This window comes from Theobroma cacao, chromosome 2 (assembly GCF_000208745.1).
Source record: "Theobroma cacao cultivar B97-61/B2 chromosome 2, Criollo_cocoa_genome_V2, whole genome shotgun sequence".
NCBI classification, from domain to species: domain Eukaryota; kingdom Viridiplantae; phylum Streptophyta; class Magnoliopsida; order Malvales; family Malvaceae; genus Theobroma; species Theobroma cacao.
Window position 1 is genome coordinate 30,208,699 of NC_030851.1, and position 21,002 is coordinate 30,229,700.

A 21,002-nucleotide genomic window follows, 5' to 3' on the forward strand; every position below is an offset into this window, starting at 1 on the left:
GTTCGTAAAAACCTATTGAGATACTTTTCACTAATTGTAAGGGCCTTCAAAAGTTCACTCTATTTATGGTTTTCAATATTATGTATCGTTTGTTGATCACTTCACAATATACATTTGGATTTTTCATTTGAAACATAAATCTAATATCAATTTATTAGTTCTTAAGTTTAAATCAATCATAGAAAACTATTTTTCTTCTTCCATTATTTCTATTTACTTAGATTGTGGAAAATATGAAGCAACATTAAACCCCTATCCCAACTTTTGGTATCCAACTCCTCTATACCCTTCTATATATACCATAACACAATGCCATTGTTGAAAGCAGACATAGAAGTATAGTGGAAATTGGACTCACCCTTCTGTATTAAACTTCTATGCCACTTCAATATTGGTCCTGTGCCTTCATTGTTGTTATCTAGATGTTGAACCAATTGTTTTCTTCAATTTTAGCTAATAAAAGTACTTAAAAAAAAAATTTTATCCAATAACCTAACTACTATAAATTCAAAATGATTAGCTATCTCTATTACCCATGGCTAAAACCATATGTCAAGCATAAACTTGATAAAAAAAAAATCCAAACCTTGCTCTTCATAAGGTATTCCAAATGCCCAATAACTTACTTATGCATAAATCCTATCACTTACGATATATTTACATTAAGACATGTTTTATTTGGTAAGTCTCAATTTTTTTCTTTAGTATCAAACATACTGATAAGAATTTGTTTGTCACATCTCTTTTTTCCTTAATAAATTCTAACTTTCCTATTTTTTGTGCCATATTCAATATGCCCAACAAATTTTGCACCAACTACATCAGCAACACCAATTCTCATTGTTGCTCCACAACTGGCAAACTCATGTAGAAGTCTTATTCATCATCCTCATCGGCTTAAGTATCTTGTCCATCTCAACCTTGACATTTGAGCTCAATTAACATTGTTTCAAATATTATTCCACAAAGAACTCATCCTATGGTAACCACATCATAGAATAATAACTTTAAACCTAAATAGATACGCATAGTTACTAAACATGCATTTCGCCAAGATATTGAACCTACTTGTGCCAATAATGCAATTAAAGACCTTTAGTGGGAACAGTCAATGCTTGAAGAACTTAATGCTCTAAATGTGAACTATACTTAGGAACTTGTTCCTCAACCCATCAACAAACATGTGATAGCTCAGTGTCTAGATATAAAACTAGATTAGTGGTCAAAGGTTGTAATCAAAGACCTGGACTTAATTACGTTGAAACCTTCAGTCCATTTGTCAAACTAGTCACAATTAGATTGGTATTATGCTTGACATTATCCAAACAATGGCCTTTCCAACAACTAGATGTCAACAATGCTGTAAAGCCCGACCTTATAAAATACTAGTCATGACATACATGTGATGATAGCATGATTGCATGCTAGGAGAGTCTCGAAAAATTTAGAAAAGTCGGTATTGTACCTAGAGGTACAACAAAGTTGATTTAATCCTCGAACTAGATCAAACAGAAATTTTAAGGTAAGATTAAGATCGTCACAGTCCAAAGATGACTCAAAATGGTAATTCAGAGTTTGAGGATCAATTTGGAGTCAAATCGAAATTTTCACTATCTAGGGGCAAAATGGTCATTTGCCACCTGGGGACAAATTGGTAATTTTTAGAAAAGATTTATTTGGCCCCATTTGACTTATTGGAGTATGATTTGAGGTTTAGAAGTGAAAATTTTTAATTTCGGTATAATTTGGAGTATAGGGGTAAAATGGTAATTTTGCCATTCTAGGGGTAAAATGGTAATTTTACCATTCCAGGGGCAAAATTGTAATTTTCCACCACCAGGACAATTTTCCAGCACATGGTCTTCCTTTATCCTCATTTTTAACCTTTGACTAATCATGTGGTGGAGATAAAATGTTTAAATTTTTATAATTTTAAAAATGGACCAATAAGAAAATGTCAAGTGTCAAGTTTAGGATAATTTATTATTTAACTTAAAAATCAGCATAAATCAGCCCATTACTCTCCAAATATTCGGCCAAGCAAGGAAGAGAGGGAAAGAAAGGAAGAACAAATCCTAGGTGAGGAATATCAAGAGAAAAAGTGTGGAAAATCAAGGAAAACAAGTGAAAAAGGTAGGATTTTTCAACTTAAGCTTGAAATCTATTTTCCTTAAGCATGTCTCCTTATTTTCCATGCTTAAATTACATGTTTTTATGATGAATTGTTGGCTGATCAAAATGGGTTAGGAGAGAGAAAGTTGTTAGATTAATTTGATTTTAAGTTATGTTAGTGTTTTTAGTTAGTTTAGCATATTTAGAAACAAAACAACAAGAAAAGAATTTATTTTCTCCCACAACCATTAATGGCCGAATTTACCATGTATTGAGTGAGGATGAGTTTGATTTTTATTCTAAGAGAATTGGTTAAGAAATGATGAATTATGTGTGGGAAAGTAATAGGAAAAATCATGGTGTTAATGCACCATTATTGGCCGAAAATTTTAAGAAGAAAAGTGAAGATAGTTTTGCCAAATTTTAGGTTATTTGATTTGAATTTGGTGAATTAAGATATTGGAAAAGAATTGGAACAATTTGGAGTAATTTGGGATTAAATTGGACGCGTTAGTAATTTAATCAAGTGATAAGACGAATTAGGCCAATACCGGGTTTAGATAGTTACCAGTGCATTTTTGCATTCCATATCATGCATTAGTAGTCTAAATTAGTTTAATTTCAATTTAGTACCAATGTAGTGAGTTTCTCGATTTTGTACTGTATCAAGGTGGCGAGTCCTCCGATAAAGGCAAGGGAATTGCATCCGAGGACTAGTAATTTGAGTATTTCGAGAATCGGCACTCTAGACATTGTGAGTAAACTTACTGTCATTTTAATTATCTATGGTGATTTTTAGATGATTTCATTAATTCTATGGAAAAATGGATTTAAAAAGGTAAATTTTCATGTTTTAGGAATAAAGGTGTTCCAATGAAATTAATTTATAAATTGTTTTAAAATTAATAGTGATTTTGAAAAATAAAGTATACGAAGACTGTTAATTGTGACAATTTGATTGTTTAAATTGATTGGCTTATGATAAATCGGGCATGATTGGCTAGTTGGCAATTGTATTGAAATACGAATTGTTTGGTTGTCTTGAAAGACTGTGAATTACAAAATTGTTATATCATGTTATTGAGTTTTATTGTATGGTGGATTATATATTAATTAATCACTGCAGTAGGGGGTTTCTGTGGATCAGCCTTTTTGAGGGGCACGGTAAACCCCATTATATTCTTACCTCGAATGGAGAGACGCGTAGGGTATCTTCTAGGGTAAAGCTTAGGATTCACTTCACGCCAAACCACCACGTGAGGGGGAACTTAGCCAACGCCAAGGAACGGCTATGTTTTCAAAACAAAAACATGATTTATGTGAAATGTGAATTTTAATAGCCTTAGCAGTCTCGGTAGGATGCCTCGGCCAAGGTGTCCCTGAGAATGGATTTATGGCACAAGCCTAGTTTTTATGAAATTCATAAGCCTCTTTACGTATTTTAAATGAAATGTATTCTAATGTTGTGACCCAGTTTACGATGATTTACTTTATTGTCTCCATGTACTCAACTCTAGATGTTTATGATGATGTCTGTTTACTCATTAGGATTTTATAATCTCACCACCCTCCTTTCCACCCATTTCAAGTTCAGTATAGACTGTAGATAACTGATCTCATTGAGGACTACTGTTGGATCTGCATTTTTCCAAACCGTAGGTTCACAGTTCTCTTTACTTTTGTTTATTCGAGGGCCCTCTTGTTATTGTAAATTAAATTAAATATTTTGGCTTACTGTATTACAATATGTATAAATTTATTTAGCTTTTACGCTACAAAAATTATTTACGTATAACTCTATAAATATTGTTTTATAAGAAAATAGAATATTTTACTTAATATTTCTTTTATTTTCTTATTATATTCAAATAACCATAATTTCATTTTGAATGAAGATTTTACACTTTTAAACTCATTTTGAATATGAATTATGTGTTTTGTACTTGTATATTACATTTTAGCTAGTTTCGAAATTTTTAAAAAAAAATGACCAAAATACCCCTGTGAGACGAAAATTAATATTTTATTTGTTTTAAGTTGGAAACAGTTTAAATTTCTTTTAGAACACGATATTTGACAATGGTTGCTCACAAGGAAAATGAGAAACTGATAGTAAAGCCTTGCGAGGTTTCGGGTTGACATTTCGGGCAATGAGTGTCTATCGGGACACCGCGACGGTTGTCACGGGCTCGAGGGGAGTACCGGGTCGTGACAAATGCTTTCCTCCAAAGTGATCTTACTAAAAAAGTATAATGAAATAACCATCTGTTCTTACAGACAAAAACAAACCCTAACTATGTCTACAAGTTAAAGAAAATCATTTATGGTCTTAAACAAATTCTTAGAGCATGGTATAAAGCTCTCAGCTCATTTCACTGTCTTATGGCTTTCAGAATTTAATTGCTGACACTCTACTATTTATCTTCCAGAAAGATCATGTTACTATTTTCTCGCTAGTAAACGTTGATGATATAATGCTAACAAGCAATGACAATTGTTTTTAATCATAGTTTGTGCAAGCTTTGTCTAACAACTTTTCTTAAAGACTTGGGCAGATTAAACTATTTTTTTAGTTTTTAAGTCATTTCTCATTCCAAAAGTCTTATTTAACTCAACACATATTTATGAGTGATATTTTACAAAGAATTCATATGTTTGATGCAAAAGAATCAAACACACCTCTTTCCACTTTTATCAACTTTAGACTTCATCATGGCACTATTGTAGTCAACACTACTGAATTCAGAGAAATAATTTGTGCTCTAGAATATTTGTCCTTTACAAGATCTAACGTTAGCTATGTTGTTAACAAACTCTCTTAACTTATTTATAAACCAACTTAATAACATCAAACAACTCTTAAGAGACTACTCAAATACTTACAAGGTACTATGTTCCACGGCCTATTTATAAAAAGTGAACATAAGTTTGTCCTTACTATCGTTTCAGATTCTAACTGGACTAGTAATCTAGATGACATAACTTCAACCTCAACATATATCATTTATCTTGGTAGCATTCCAATGTCATGGAGTTTTAAGAAGCAAACATATATTGCTCGATCCTTAATAGAAGTCGAATATCAAGCCATTGCAACTACAATCTTAAAAACAATTTAAATTCAATCTCTACTTTCAGAAATCTTGTGCAAACTTATGACAGTTTCAACTATGCTCCATCATAACTTAAAGTGCCACATATACTTGTGTAAACCTAATATTCCATATTAGAATGAAGCATCTTGCACTAGATTTTTTTTTTTTTTTTTGTTAAAGAAAAAGTTAGCTAATGACTACAAGTAAGACATGCCTCAACAACACAACAATTACATGACCCCTTTACCAACCCATTGTCAAAATCCAAATTTCATTTCTTTTTACCCAAGATTGGTGTTTTCAATTGAACCAACATCTTGCAGGGGCATATTCAACAGAATAAAGCATTATGAGATCACATTATTAAGGATAACTTGAAGTCATCAGAACTAACCAAGGATAAGTAATTGACTAAGTCAACAAACCAAAAACCAACAGAGCAACAAGAAATTATAGCATTGCACCAGAATTGCAGATAAATAGTGAAAAAAAAAAAAAAGAACCAAAGCTGAACTGATAAGAATTTTCAAACAAAGATCAACAAAAACCAATCTACAAAATCACAACATTTGGAATTCAATCTATGATCCAATCTAATCAAATCTAAAAAAGAATAAGTTTGTAACTCTTGTATACTTATCATGTAACTTGATGTATCCTATCCTAGCCTATTTTGTGATTTGATGTATTTTAATAGTAATCATATCCTCTTGTCCGAAAGGCACTATCATATATTATAAATTCACAATGAATACAAAATTATGAAATCATCTTTTTTTAAGGGAAACAAATTATGTTCTTATCAAACATGGTACACAAAGTCCCAATACATCATAGAATAATAAATCTTGAAGGTCTGGAGGAGGATTATCATAAAGTACTAGCCTATTATCCAACGAGAAACCTTTATTGGCCAAGTAGTATGCTACTCTGTTGCCTACTCTAAAGACATGACATGTGACTACCTCATATTGTCTACGAATAAGCTATTGAATTGTCTGAATCAAGTCTAAGTTCGAACAAAGAGGGGGAGATGATGCCTTTATAGCTTGAACCATCATCATGTTATCAAACTGGAGATCGATTCTCCTATATCGCAAGTCCCATGCCAACTTGAGCCTTTTATGAACACCCCAAAGCTCTGCTCAATAAGTTGTGCATTTTCCTAACTTAAATGAGAAACCTCCTTTCCATTCACCTTGTGCTTCTCTTACTGCTCTTTCTACTGCTGCCATTTGAAGAGATTATTGAAATACCCCATCAATATTAATAGCAACAAAGTCCGTCCTAAGAAGACTTCATCCAATCATTCATTCCACCTATGATGTCACACAAAAATAACCACCTTGCAAACAGATGGTCCCCGTAACATATATATCTTGTGTCCAACTCTGAATGAGACACAATCAGCTCCCTGTAGTAATATTCTTATTTTCAATTATGAATAGATTTTTCCATTTCCATAAAAGCCAACATGCAACACCAATCACTAAATCTTTATTATTCTTTAAATTGATAGAAAACCAATCGAACAAAGAAAGTGAATGGAACGTACCTTGTTGATTTTATGGCAGCAATCTCATCCATAATTTATAAGCCAAAGGACAATCCCTCAAAGCATGAATAACTGTTTCTTCCTCTAAGTTACATAATGGGCATAAGGAATCATTGGTAAAATTCCTTCTAACTTTCTCGCTCTCTATTTGTCAAAAACTTGTTGTGTATACAAAAGAAAAGAAATGTGTGGATCCTTTTAGAACCCTACCAACTCCATATATTATTACCATTAGCAATATTTGACATAAACAAACCTCTCAGTCTTTCATAGGCTGATGAAACAGTAAATAGTCCCGAGGATGAGGGTGCCCAATAGGGTTTATCTGACTCCAAAATATTAACGGAAGAAACTATTTCAAGCAAAAGACTCATCTCCTCGACTAGGAGCAAACGCACAACTCTGTCAAGGTCCCATTCTCCATTCGGTTTAATGAGCTTCCTACCACTGCTGCTATCTTCAATGAAGATACCAATTTACTAAACCGTTTCTTGAAGTGAACTATTACTAATCCAACAATCCATCCAAAACCTTATTAAGACGCTGTTGCCCAATGCCCAATGGATGTTTGATTTAAGTTTAGTCCATAATTGACTGATTGAATTCTAAAAAGTTGATGCTCCACACCTATGAATATTATCTAGAATTAAAGTGCAGCTCAAATTGTATATATGTCTTAAGACTTTTACCTAAAGAACATTGCGTTTTATATTAGATTCCAGCATGCTTTGAGTAAAAATGCCTCGTTCATCTTTCCTAAACACCGTATGCCTAGACCACCTTCTTTTTTGGGTCGGCATAAATCTGTCCACTTCATTAGATGCACCTTGCGATTATTAACATTTCCTCCCCATAGAAAATTCTTGCAATATGTCTCTAGCTTCTTACAAGTACTCATAAGAAAAGCAACTATCTGCATAACATAATAAGGAATTGTTGATAAAACTGATTTTACCAATCTTAACCTTCCTGCAAGCGAGAGGGAAGCAACTTTCCACATACTCAACTTCCGACAAATCTTCTCTTCTAGGTATTTAAAAACATGATAATCCTTATGCCTTTGAAGGAATGGAACACCCAAATACTTTCCCATATTCTCAGAATAGGAAAAACGCGAGCTTACCGTTAAGTCGTTTCTCATTTCATTTGAGACATTCTTTGAGCAAACAAAGGAAGACTTTTCTATATTTACCTTTTCTCTAGAGCACATGCAGAAATCATTAAGGACACCTTTTACTAACCTCCATTTGAGCTACCAATGCTTTTGCAGATAAGATTAAATCATCCACAAAAATTAAATGAAAGAGAGGAGGAACATTACGATTCAGCCTTATAGGCTTCTAGAGGCCTTGTGTAATTGCAGCTGGAATGCCTTGTGACAAATGCTCCATATATAGAACAAATACATAAGGCAAAAAGAGGTCGCCTTGTCTAACTCCCCTAATAGGAAAAAGACATCCAATAGGGAGCCATTCCATAGAATCTGCAAATTAGCATTCCTCCAACTACGATCAGATATGTAATCTGTTCAAGAATGTTGGCATCTAACAGAGTATCATAAATAAACTCTTATCTCAATCTATCATAAGCTTTCTCCAAATCTATCTTAATCTTCATCCATCCAATTTTACCTTTTTCCTTCCTAAATTAATGAATGTATGACTTCCTAGGTAGTTAAAATGTTGTCAATAATCTGTCTTCCCATAATGAAGTTAGATTAGGCTTCTACAATTAACTGGTTCATAAAGGGTTTTAATCTGTTGGTTATAATCTTCATCACAACTTTAAAAGCACCGATAGTGGACTAATGGGATGAAATTGTGAGATAAACTCCACTAACTTGACTTTGGAATAAGTGTGATAGTCAATTTGCATAAATCAGGTTCAACCTCTACACCTTCAAAAGTATCTTGAAGAAATTGTACAAGATCCTGTCCAATAATATTCCATTGAGATTGGAAGAAAAAAGCAAGAAAGCCATCTTTACCAAAAGCTTTAAGCGGCTTCATCTAAAAAAGAGCATCCCTTACTTCATTCACATCCACTAACTTGACAAGACTATCAAAAGCAGTAGACTCTAATGAAGGAAAGGCCTTTCGAATAGGATAGATAGGGAGAACAGTATCATCCTTGGAATAAAGCTTTCTAAAGAAATCTACTGCATGAGCCTTGAGAAGCTTCTTATCATCACACCAAGTACCATCAAATACGTGAAGTTGACTTACTCTGAGTTTGCCGCTCCTAAAAGCTATTCGAATATGGAAATATTTTGTATTTCAATCACCAGAAAGCTAGTCTGATTTTGCTCTCAGCATCTAGAAAATTTCCTTTTTGTCTTAAAATCATCTCATATTCCAACCTTAGATTGGATTCTAAGTTTATGAGGAAACTAGAATTCCAATTTTCAAGAGCTTTCTCGATCCTTATAAGTCTCGCAATTAACCTCTTTTTCCTAATGAATATGTTGCCAAAGACCAATTTATTCCATTCTTTGGCCTTTTTTGCAAAATTCGTCATAGATAGCTGAATTCTTTCCGAGCCATCCCAAGTATTTTTCACAAAATCATTAAATTGCCCATAAGTAAGCCAAGCTACTTGAAAACGAAAAACACTTTCGTACTCGTTGATCTCTTGTCTTCCCACCTGATTAACAAGGGACGATAACCAGAACATTTTCTTCCCAAATGTTGAACTGATGCTATAGAAAACATCAAACGCCACTCAGAATTTCAAAGTGCTCTGTCTATTCTCTCTGGAACCAAACAACGCCTCCAAGTAAATTTTGGACCCTGGAAAGCAAGATCAAGTAAACCCACATGATTAATAAACCTTTAAAACAATGAGCAAGGCCGACTTCCCCTACTTGAACCTCTTATTTTCTCGTGAGAAAATAAAAATGCATTAAAGTCCTCAACTAATAGCCAAGGTCTGTTGATCAAATCTGCTAAAACTGTTGGTTCCTTCCATAGGTGGTGTCTAATATTCATTGTGGGATGTCCATAAATAGCAATAAACACACAGGAACTGTTCCATGAAATATCGATTACCATATGACTATACCGTGCTTGATTCTTAATTATAGCAACATGTACTTCACTTTTCCACATGGCCCATATTCCACCTAAAACCTTATTCTTTTAATAGCTTTATCAGCTACGACACCACTAATACGTGGTTCAAATAGAATGTGTATATTTACATCATAATTTCTCTCAAAATCTTTAATCACACGAATGAATCTTCTGTCATTGTCCCCCTAGCAATTCCAATTAAGCATTCTAATAAACATTAATAAATTATGATAATAATAAAACAAGAGGAAGGCTTACTGATTAGCCTCTTTGGAGTCCACTGACATCGATGTCTCATGTTCTCCTTTTGAACCTTCATTGACTACTACTACCGTAAGTGAATTTGGTGAAGTAGGATTATTCTGAAGATGCCCATATCCCAGTAACGAAGAAATCTATATCTGGTAGTCACTCGGGATTGAACCTTTAGCCTTCGCTTTCTTTCTCAAAGAAGTGCGATTTATTTTAACAGCATTCATCTTGTCCGAAGGTTTTCCATCTCTTCAATTAACAAGCACACCGCCCATTTTCCCAACCAATAAATTTAAAAACCTGTTTTGTGAAAAAGTCCTGGTCATGAAATTTTTATCCCCCATTTTCAAAACCCAGTGTTTGGAGGGCTCGAGAGTAGTTGTCTGCTGCATAGCACTATCACAGTCCCCATTCTGATCAATAGTTACTATGGGATCCGAATTGCTAGGCTGCGGGTCCGTAAAATTCCTCATAGTATGAGTAACCATAATCTGATCAATGGATTCACCCTCATCATTATGATTTCTATCATGGGCTCCATTTTTCTCCTTCGACGCACTAGGTAATTTAATCTTTTCACAACCAGCTTTATTCAAATTCTAATTATTCACTTCTGTCAAAGCTGCAGATTAGGGACATGAAGAATCTATCTTATTATTTTTGCCTCTAGCACTCGGCTCTTTCTTATTGGTTGCACTATCAATATGTTTTTCCAATGCAAAATCCCCCATATTTTTGGAATTATCACTTGCATCTCCATTATCGGTTGCATTAACTTCTTCCTGAATCTCATCCTACAATGCAGAGAAACAAGAACTTGAACGAATTTGCCTTCTTAAGTCGAAATTATCACAAGAGATATTCTTCATTTCGAAACCTCGTGGCTTTCTTCTCGAGACCAACATCCATGGCCCATAAGGGGAATCACCAGTGCTTTCAGTGTTCTCCTACTTGTTCTCATGCTCCATAGATTTAAAGACCTCATTATGGCTATTGCATAAATCTTTAGTGTGGCCATACACCTCATAGGTGAAGCAAACCCTAGGAAGGCCCTCGTATTCAATTTTTTGAAGTCTACCATTCAGGTAAACTTAGGCAATATCAGGCATGAAATTGATGAATGAAGGATGCAGATAAGTATTCAAGAGATACACAGATCGATGATCATGAAGGCAGAATAATAGACAGTAAAGAAAGAAGACAAATAGAGAACTCAAAGTGCACCGTTTCAATAAAACTTCACATGTTCTTAGAATAGCACACAAAACTCACCATTTCACTTATGTTTAAAAATTAGTTAGCTGATGATTATTTGTTAGTTAGGCAGTTAACTTTACCTTTTCTATTTAAACATACCTGTACAGCAATATAAACTCTTATGTAAAGTTTTACCTGTATGTGAATATACTTTGACATTCCTCCTATACCTAGGCACCGTCTCCTTCACCATTTTTGACATGGTATCAGAGCAGGTCAGATCTGGATTCGTGTTTTTGGAATGATGGCAAAAGAAATCCTTGATCTCTCATATACTCTTCATAGTTGGTAAATACTTCCTGTTTTTCAGCTCATTCACTTTTTTTTATCCTCAGCATTTGATTCCAAGTTCATTTCTAATTTCATTTGCTGCTTCATATCATTTCCTGATTAATGTCTGAATATACTGAATCGAGATTTCAAGGATCTCAAACCTCAGCACAAAATACATCTCAAACTTCACCAATGGGAGATCCACAATCCTCTTATTACCTTTATCATACTGACCACCCTGGTTCAGTTATCATCAATCATAAACTCACCACAAGTAATTATGTCACTTGGAGTAGGTCCTTTCTTTTAGCCCTTTCAATTAGAAACAAGATAGGTTTTATAAATGGGTCTATTCCTAAACCACAAGCAACAGATCCCCTTTATCCTTCATGGATGCGTTGCAACAACCTTATTCTAGCATGGTTGTTAGATTCTATCACTCTTCTTATAGCATCAACTATATTTTACATGTACTCTGCCATGGATGCTTGGAATGCTTTGAAGTAGAGATATGCTCAGCCGGATGACACCAGAGTTTGTAATCTGCAGTTTAACCTAGGGAATGTGACTCAAGGAACTCGATCTGTGGACACATACTTTGTTGAGCTGAAAGGGATTTGGGAAGAGTTAAGGAATTATAGACCCTTACCTTGCTGTCAGTGTGGAAACTGCAATCCAAAATGCTTCAAGAAGTACACTGACCAATATCAAAAGGATATGGTCTTCAGATTTCTGAATGGGTTAAATGATTCTTTCTCAGCTGTTAGGTCACAGATAATACTTATGGACCCTATACCAACCCTTGATAAGGTATACGACATTGTGTTGAGGGAGGAAGCTCAAAGAAACATTCTGTTTCAGGCACAACCTATGCTTGCTGCAACTGATACAAAGAAGAAAAACAGGAAAGACTTAATATGTAGCCACTGTGGGAAGAAGGGACACATCAAGGAAAAGTGCTATAAAATAATTAGTTTTCCTGAAGATTTCAAATTCACAAAGGGAAAGCCTAATGTTAAGAAAGGCAAAGCTGTAGTGAACAATGTGACAGTGTCAAATGATGCATCAACTGAGGAGTTTTATCTAGAACAAGTAGAAGAGATTAATGGAGCAAGCACCATGTCCCAAATGTCTAACCTGCAGCAACAAGTCAACAAGCTTATGGAGCTCTTAAGTGAGAATGGTTTAACCAGCAATGATGGTAAGGGCATTTCAGTAAATCCTCATCAAACCAAACACTCATTAGCAAATTCAGCCTTTGCAGGTATAATCTTAAGTCTTCCTTGTTTTAATGCAGTAAATAACATGCCTTGCAAGTTTGAAAATGTTAATACTCTCATGATTAAACATAACTATTGGATAATGGATTCAGGTGCAACAGATCATATCTCATGCTCTTTAAGGAATTTTGTTTATGCAAAATCAGTCACAAACACTTTGTTCAGCTACCAAACAGTAGGAAAATTGCAGTCACACACATAAGAATTGTAAAATTGACCCCATTATTGACCTTAACCAATGTATTGTGTGTGCCTGCTTTCAAATTCAATCTCATATCTACTGGTCAGCTCACTAAAAATAAGTCAACCTGTGTTCTATTCACTAACGTGTATTGTATTGTCGAGGACATTCCATCATGGACAGTGACTGGGGTAGCTAGGGCTTCTTCGGGACTATACTTCATAGAAGATAAAACAAATGAGCATGATCTTTCTAGCTATTGTTTTGACAATATCATTAAATTTCCTTTTGTTTCTTCAACCAGTACTTGCAATGCAGGACATAGGACTTTGATTTATGGCACTTTAGACTTGGACATGCTCTTTTAGAAAGATTGAATGTAATATATCAACAATTTCCAAATGTTAAAGGTTTAAGTGATTTATGCTGTGAAATTTGTCCTTTGGCTAAGCAAAGGAAATTACCTTTCCAATTCATGTTCAATCTACAAAAACTGCTTTTGAGTTGGTTCATGCAAATATCTGGGGACCTTATGAAAATCCTACTTTATTTAATCAAAGGTATTTTCTCACCATTGTAGATGACTTTACACATTTTACTTGGGTCTTTCTCATGAAGAACAAGTCAAATGTTTCAAGTATAATACCATCTTTCAATACATTTGTTCAAAGACAATTTGATCTTAAAATTAAATGTTTAAGAACTGACCATGGTCAAGAATTTAAACTTTCAAAATTTTTTGTTAAAACAGGAATAATTCATCAATTGTCATGTGTAGAGGATCCTCAACAAAATGGAATTGTTGAGAGAAAACATCAACACATATTAATGGTTGCAAAAGCCTTACTGTTTCAATCTATGGTTCCTATTCACTTCTGGGGGGATGCAGTCTTGACAGCAATACATGTCATTAATAGAATGCCTACCAAAGTTCTGAAAGACAAATCACCATATGAGCTATTGTTTAAAAGGCCACCTTCTTATAATCATTTTAGAGTATTTGGCTGCTTATTTTCATATCCACACTACAAAGAAATAGAAAAAAATTTGACAAAAGGGTTGCCAAGTGCATATTTTTAGGATATCCTAACAACATTAAAGGATATAGAGTTTATGATCTATGTGCACAGAAAGTCCTGATTTCAAGAAATATTGTTTTTCATGAAGAGATTTTTCCTTTTCAGACTTTGCAGCATGATCAGTCAGACCAGACATTTCATCAAACACCTATCCAACATGGCAGTTATATAGATCATTTTGATTCCAATTCATTCAATTTTCCTTACCAAAATCAAAAATCAACTGAAACACACTTACCTGAGCATATACAACCTGCCATTGAGTTTTCCACATCAAGTGCAGGTAAGTTAAATAATGAAAATCCTTGTCCTAAGAATGACCCTGCAGAGAGTAATATTCATGACAATGAACTTGAATCTGAAAATGAAACCATGTTACCAGTTAGAAGAAGCCAAAGAACCAACCACATTCCTAAGTACTTGGATGCATATTATACAAATTTACCATCACAGACAAATAACACCACTTCATATCCAATCACCAAGTACTTATCTACTGATCATTTATCACCTGCACACAAATGTTTCACCATTGCCCAATCAGCTATCTATGAACCAACCTCTTATCATCAAGCTGCCAATTATTCTCACTGGAGAGAGGCCATGACTGCTGAGTTGAAAGCACTAGAAGACAATGGTACATGGAGCATTGTCCCATTACCTTTTAATTGTCATGCTATAGGCTGCAAGTGGGTATATAAAGTAAAGCTGCATGCAAATGGAAGTGTTGAGAGGTACAAAGCACGGTTGGTTGCAAAGGGATATAATCAGGTTGAGGGATTTGACTACCAAGAAACCTTCAGTCCTATTGCTAAGCAGACTACAGTGAGAGTATTCTTTGCCTTAACAGCAGCTTATAATTGGCATTTGTCACATCTTGATGTGAATAATGCTTTCTTAGATGGAGACTTAGCAGAAGAAGTATACATGGAGATACCTCAGGGTTACTCAATCAAGGGGGAGTACCCTAACTCATCATCAAAAATGGTCTGCAGGTTGCATAAGTCACTCTATGGACTTAAACAGGCATCAAGACAGTGGAATGCCAAACTCACAGCTTCAATAGTGAAGTATGGTTTCAAACAATCAACCTCAGATTATTCACTCTTTACCATGAGGACAATCAATGGTGCTTTTGTAGCACTCTTAGTCTATGTTGATGATATTTTCATTGCAAGTAATTATACTCAAACTGAATCTGATGTTAAAAATTTCTTAAGTTCTCAATTTAAACTCAAGGACCTAGGCAAAGTTAAGTATTTCCTAGGTCTTGAGGTAGCTAGATCACCATAAGGCATTTCAATATGTCAAAGGAAATATACTCTGGATTTGCTAGAAGAGCATGGATTGCTTGGACCCAAGCCTGTAAGTACTCCTATTGACTATAATCACAGATTGAGCAAAGTTAGTGAAGGAAATGAATTGGTAAATGCCACAAGTTACAGACAACTAGTTGGAAAGTTATTGTACCTAACTTTCAGCAAACCAGACATAACCTATGCAGTGTAGGCCCTCTCACAATTCATGGATAGGCCAGCATAACAACACCTTATGGCTGCTCACAGAGTTTTAAAATATCTTAAGAAGGCACCGGGCCAGGGAATATTAGTGAAATCAAAGAATAATTTGAAGATATCTGGTTATTCTGATAGTGATTGGGCAGGATGCCTTGACACTAGGAAATCAATCACAGGATATTGCATTTTCATTGCAGATTCACTAGTGAGCTGGAAATCAAATAAGCAATCTGTGGTGGCTCGGAGTTCAGCTGAAGCAGAATACAAGGCCATGGCCACCACTTGCTGTGAGATCATATGGCTGAAGTATTTAATGTCAGATTTTGGAATTAATGAAAGTGAAGCCATAAATCTTTACTCATATAGCCAATCAACTATTCATATCAGTAGGAACCCTGTGCATCATGAAAGAACAAAACACATAGAAATGGATTGTCATTTCATCAGAGAAAAGGTGCTGACTGGAGTGATCAAACCATTACACATTTCAACAGATTCACAGCTCTCAGATATTTTCACTAAAGCTTTGCAGCCTAGACAGTTCTATAAACTACTGGGCAAGATGAATGTTTACAACGTTCACTGTCCATCTTGAGGGGGAGTATCAGGAATGAAATTGATGAATGAAGGATGCAGATAAATATTCAAGAGATACACAGATCGATGATCATGAAGGCAGAATAATAGACAGTAAAGAAAGAAGACAAATAGAGAACTCAAAGTGCACCGTTTCAATAAAACTTCACATGTTCTTAGAATAGCACACAAAACTCACAGTTTCACTTATGTTTAAAAATTAGTTAGTTGATGATTATTTGTTAGTTAGGCAGTTAACTTTACCCTTTTCTATTTAAACATACCTGTACAACTATATAAACTCTGATGTAAAGTTTTACCTGTATGTGAATATACTCTGACATTCCTCCTATACCTAGGTGCTGTCTCCTTCACCATTTCTGACAAGCAATAAGGGCTTAAAGAGATCTAACTCCACGGCAACTCTCGAAAATTTACCTTTTATCTTAAAGCTTGTATTATAGTCGATCTTTAAAAAACGTCTAAGTAGAAAGGTAATCTGTCTAAGAATCGACTTATCATACAGATATAACAGCATGCCAAGAAAACGAACGCACACTGCTGCTGTAGTAAGATCGTGAGTGTCTCTAGTGAATGTTTACGTCTAAGGATTAACAGAAAAGTAATGACCAAAAATCACTCAAGGGCCATCCAATAAAGCTTTCAGATAGTCATCTTCCTCCACAAATCTAACCAAAAATTTATTATCATCAAGATCCACTATGTTGTATTTCCCCTTAAGTTCCACAATGAGGCTATCTTATCACTTAATAGTCTGAAGGATAATAGGCGGCCAAGAAGTCTCACAATAACGGACTTCTGTCATCTTTTTGCTAACTCACCTTGTTTTCGATCAGAGATCGTAATAGAAGGGACACCATCAATTGAAACAAAATGCAAATCATCTGCCTCTGATTCATTCAATTCACAACCCATCTCTATGTCATTATCTTCACCAGAATCAAAACTAAACTCTTTTTCTCCATCCGAGAATACCTCTTCACCATCCGAATTGAGAAGTGCTTCCTTCAAGGAAGGATTGTTGTGGACAATCATTTGATCATCCTTCAAACTATCATCAGCATTAGGATTACGAATCCTAACCTTCTTTCGAGATAGATCAATTAAGATCTCAAGATTATAGATTTTTTAGAGGGAGCTCTCAATTCTCATTATACAGCAGACAATTGTCAAGGTAAACAAAATCCCATTGCATCATATAATAATTATGAAATCATCCTTCATCACTTATTCAATTCTTACTTGTATTTTTCATAAATGCCAAGGATATTATATCTTGCATTTATTATATGAATCTCATCTAGAAATTCATGTTTTGCCATCCATAAACTATGCAGTATTGCATGCCATTTGACAAGTAGCATTATTCGTTGTAACTGAATTTTTTAAAGTTGATTTAAATTAATTATATACGGTGATAATGTTTTTTTGTTGATTACTCCCCTTTGTGTTGAGCAATAATTAAGTATATCAAGATTTTCCTACCAAGAAAAAAATGTATAATTAATCTATTGAAAAATATATTAATGTATATTAAGGTTTATGAAACATATAAATATCACCAGATATATTGAAAAATATCAAAAATATTTTGAACGGCTTAATATTTTAAAATAATATAGATAAATATCTCTTCATTAAAATATATAAAAAAAAGACTCTTAAAATTTCAAAATTATCAAAAATTATTTGATTCCATTCCCATCCAAACAATTTAAAAGATGAGGGCAATATACGAATTGGATATTTTACCACTTAATTTTGCTAGAGATACATGCATAAATACATATACATACAATAATAACAATAATAATAAATCCCAGCAACTATGGTCTTATAGATATATGATGATGGAGTAGTTTTGGTTCTACTATTTGAATGTGAAAGTAAAAGATTATAACCAGATTATTCATTTTATCATGATTCATATATTCAGATAGGGATTCGTGGACGGATTTTATGAAAATTACTTTTACAAATATTTACAATCTCTTTAAGTAATACTACCATTATGTTTACACATTCAGTGTTTACCACTGGTCATTCATCCATGGAAATATACAGGTCGAATGAGGGGTAATTTAATTATGTGATCAAGGTAGCTGCCTGCCTAGCAGCTGCGCCCGGGATTAAATTACAAGAAGTAGCAATTAAGAAACCAACAAAACTTCCAAGTAAAAAACTCGCCAATAAACTTGTGGTCGTGGGTCAACTATGTAAAGTTGTAAGCACGAGTCATAGGACAAGCCCCATGTGCTTAATTCTTTCATTTCTATTTTTTCTTTTCTTTTTTATTTTGGCTTCCTTAGTTATATAGGGAATATAGACCATGTGGTTAATTAATTTTATATTAAATGTCCACACTTGGAAAACTTTTCATGTCTTGGAGTTTAATGCTAGAAAACATATGCTTACTTGGAAATTGAAAAGGTCCAATGATAGGCATGATTTAGCTTGTGTTTAAAAATTAAATAATGATTGCTCGCATGAAAAAACAAAAAAAAAAAAAACTTACAGCACTTTGATCTAGCTGGCTATATGCTATAGATCTGGTTAGTCACTTCATTTTAACATATAGAAGGCACATAGATTTGTAGTCCCAGCTAGCTTTGTTTGCTTTGAGTGACGGAAAACAGCCCTGACCATTTTCCATCTCAGAAATAAACACACAAATACACACACAAAAAAAAAAAGGGCAAAGCATTAAAATAGCAATCACATGAACAGAATATTCAGTTGCAGATTTTTTTTTTTTTTTATTTACGTCCAGGTTCGTAAAGAGCAGCAAACCGAAAGAAGAGAGAAATCTACCTGGTGCCCTTCCATTTCGCCCACAAAAAGGAACCAGACAGACCGAACAAGAATACCACCACAAATTCAAAGACAAGGACACCCCACTTTCTTTAGACCCTTCCTCTAATTAAGTAGTAATAATTAATCTGTACAAAACGAGGAATTTCACCTAATCACCTAAATCACCTAATAATCTAAGCATTTTTTCCTCCTTTTCATCTAATTAATCAAATCTTATCATATCTGCTCCTCCCTTTACAGCTCCGAATAATTTAGTACTATTCCCCATATATTCTTCTCTTTTCAGGCAACACTGATGATGCTATTGCTATCACCGCTTGACATGGCCTGAAAAGTAGACGAGTGCGCTGCTGCTGCCGCGGTTGACTGCTCATCGGCGGATGGCGTTGAGAGTTTCAATGACAGAGGTAAAGGGTCAACTGGGATTTTCTGCTTTAGATTAAGATCAGCCATTTTTGATGATGGAGGTACTGGAAGGATTGGTATTGGACGGATAAGCTTCGGAGACGTGTTTGCGTTGGGGCTTGTCCCTAATGTGAGATTCTCCATAGAATTATTTTCTCCTGCAACTGGTAAAACTACCGGACTTAAAGTCACTGGAAACGTTGACATGGGAAATCGACTCATCTGAGCCTGTGCCTGTGACTGTGGCAGTGGCAGCTGTAACGAAACATTTTCTTGGTGGACTTGATCTTCTTCCAATATGGTTGAATTCATGAACTGCATATTTCAGCGCAAAAATCAAATAACTAATAAGTAGATGGAGTACTAAAAACAAAGAAATATAAAGAAAAACAACTAATTGCCAAGGATAAATTATGGTTTGGTATATGTATATGTATAGCATGAGAAAAAGTACGTACCGAATCAGTAGTTATATCAAAAAGACTAGATCTACGGCGCCGCCGGTTCTGGTTATTTCGCCTGAGAAAGTACTTCTGCGCATGACTTGCCACCTGCGTAGGTGTACGTGTCTTCACAAAGTTCCTCGAAATCCCTCTCCAATCTCCTTTCCCTACTTTCTGCAACCCCAATAAGAACAATCTATGCTCCTCCTCCGTCCATGGAACACCTGTAAACAAAATTAACATGAAAAAGAAAAATCAGTAGAAAGATTTTTGTTTTTCCTTTTGCTTGAATTAAGAAATAATCAGATCAGTAATATTTGACTAGAAATTGTTATAAAAGTACCTCTCTTGCGCTCACGGCTCCTTCCAGATGCATGAACTACATCATCAGAAGCATATCCAGCATCTGCGTTAGAATCCTGAGGCTGATCAAACTGAGAAAGATTATTCATGCTAACACTTTTCCTGAACGACCCTTCCGTTACTCGAACACCAAATAACATGATACCGTTCTCTCCACCGCCGCCGCCGCCAGCAACCTCTCCGCATGTACGAGAGTTGTGGCCATTGTTTCCACACTGAGAGCAGCTACGAGACATCCCTCTTTTTCTTTATCTTATAATCCCTCCTTGGACCACCTCTATTTTTTTTTAACTTGAAGTGAAATGAAGAAGAGAAAAATATATAATATATATATATATATATATATATATTATATATATAAAGTGATTACATAAAAAACGTAAATGGTANTATTGATATATATATATATATATATATATATATATATATATATATATATATATATAAAAAGAAGAGAGAAACGAGTTTGCTTCAGTCCATGCAAAGGAGAGAGAGAGAGAGAAGGGAAGTGGATGCTCTAAAATTGAAGAGGAGGGAAAGGAATATAGAAAAGATATGTGAAGGGCTGCCTCGGTTGATATAGTATGTAGGGTTTTTGTTTGTGACTGTGGAACATGTTCCAGGCTTCCCACACGGACTTCGTAGACAAGGTTACAATGCCCTGCAAGAAGTCATTGAAAACTACATCATGCCCCATTGATGTTCACC

At 34.7% G+C, this 21,002-nt stretch overlaps 1 protein-coding gene across 1 annotated transcript; it reads right to left on the reverse strand.

Moving 5' to 3' along the window:
- LOC18609333 (transcription factor MYB1R1) lies at positions 19,029-20,628 on the reverse strand. Its single transcript, XM_007044383.2, has 3 exons — positions 20,275-20,628; positions 19,947-20,155; positions 19,029-19,803 (listed from the first exon to the last, which is right to left on the reverse strand). The coding sequence occupies exons 1-3, from the start codon at positions 20,528-20,530 to the stop codon at positions 19,366-19,368; spliced, it is 903 nt and encodes a 300-aa protein (XP_007044445.2). The 5' UTR covers positions 20,531-20,628; the 3' UTR covers positions 19,029-19,365.

Coding starts and splice junctions, on each gene's coding strand:
- LOC18609333 (XM_007044383.2), bottom strand. CDS start 20,530: ATGTCTCGTAGCTGCTCTCAGTGTGGAAACAATGGCCACAACTCTCGT. Junction 20,156..20,274: donor GAGCCGTGAGCGCAAGAGAG/GTACTTTTATAA, acceptor TTTTGTTTACAG/GTGTTCCATGGACGGAGGAG. Junction 19,804..19,946: donor TTGATATAACTACTGATTCG/GTACGTACTTTT, acceptor TGAAATATGCAG/TTCATGAATTCAACCATATT.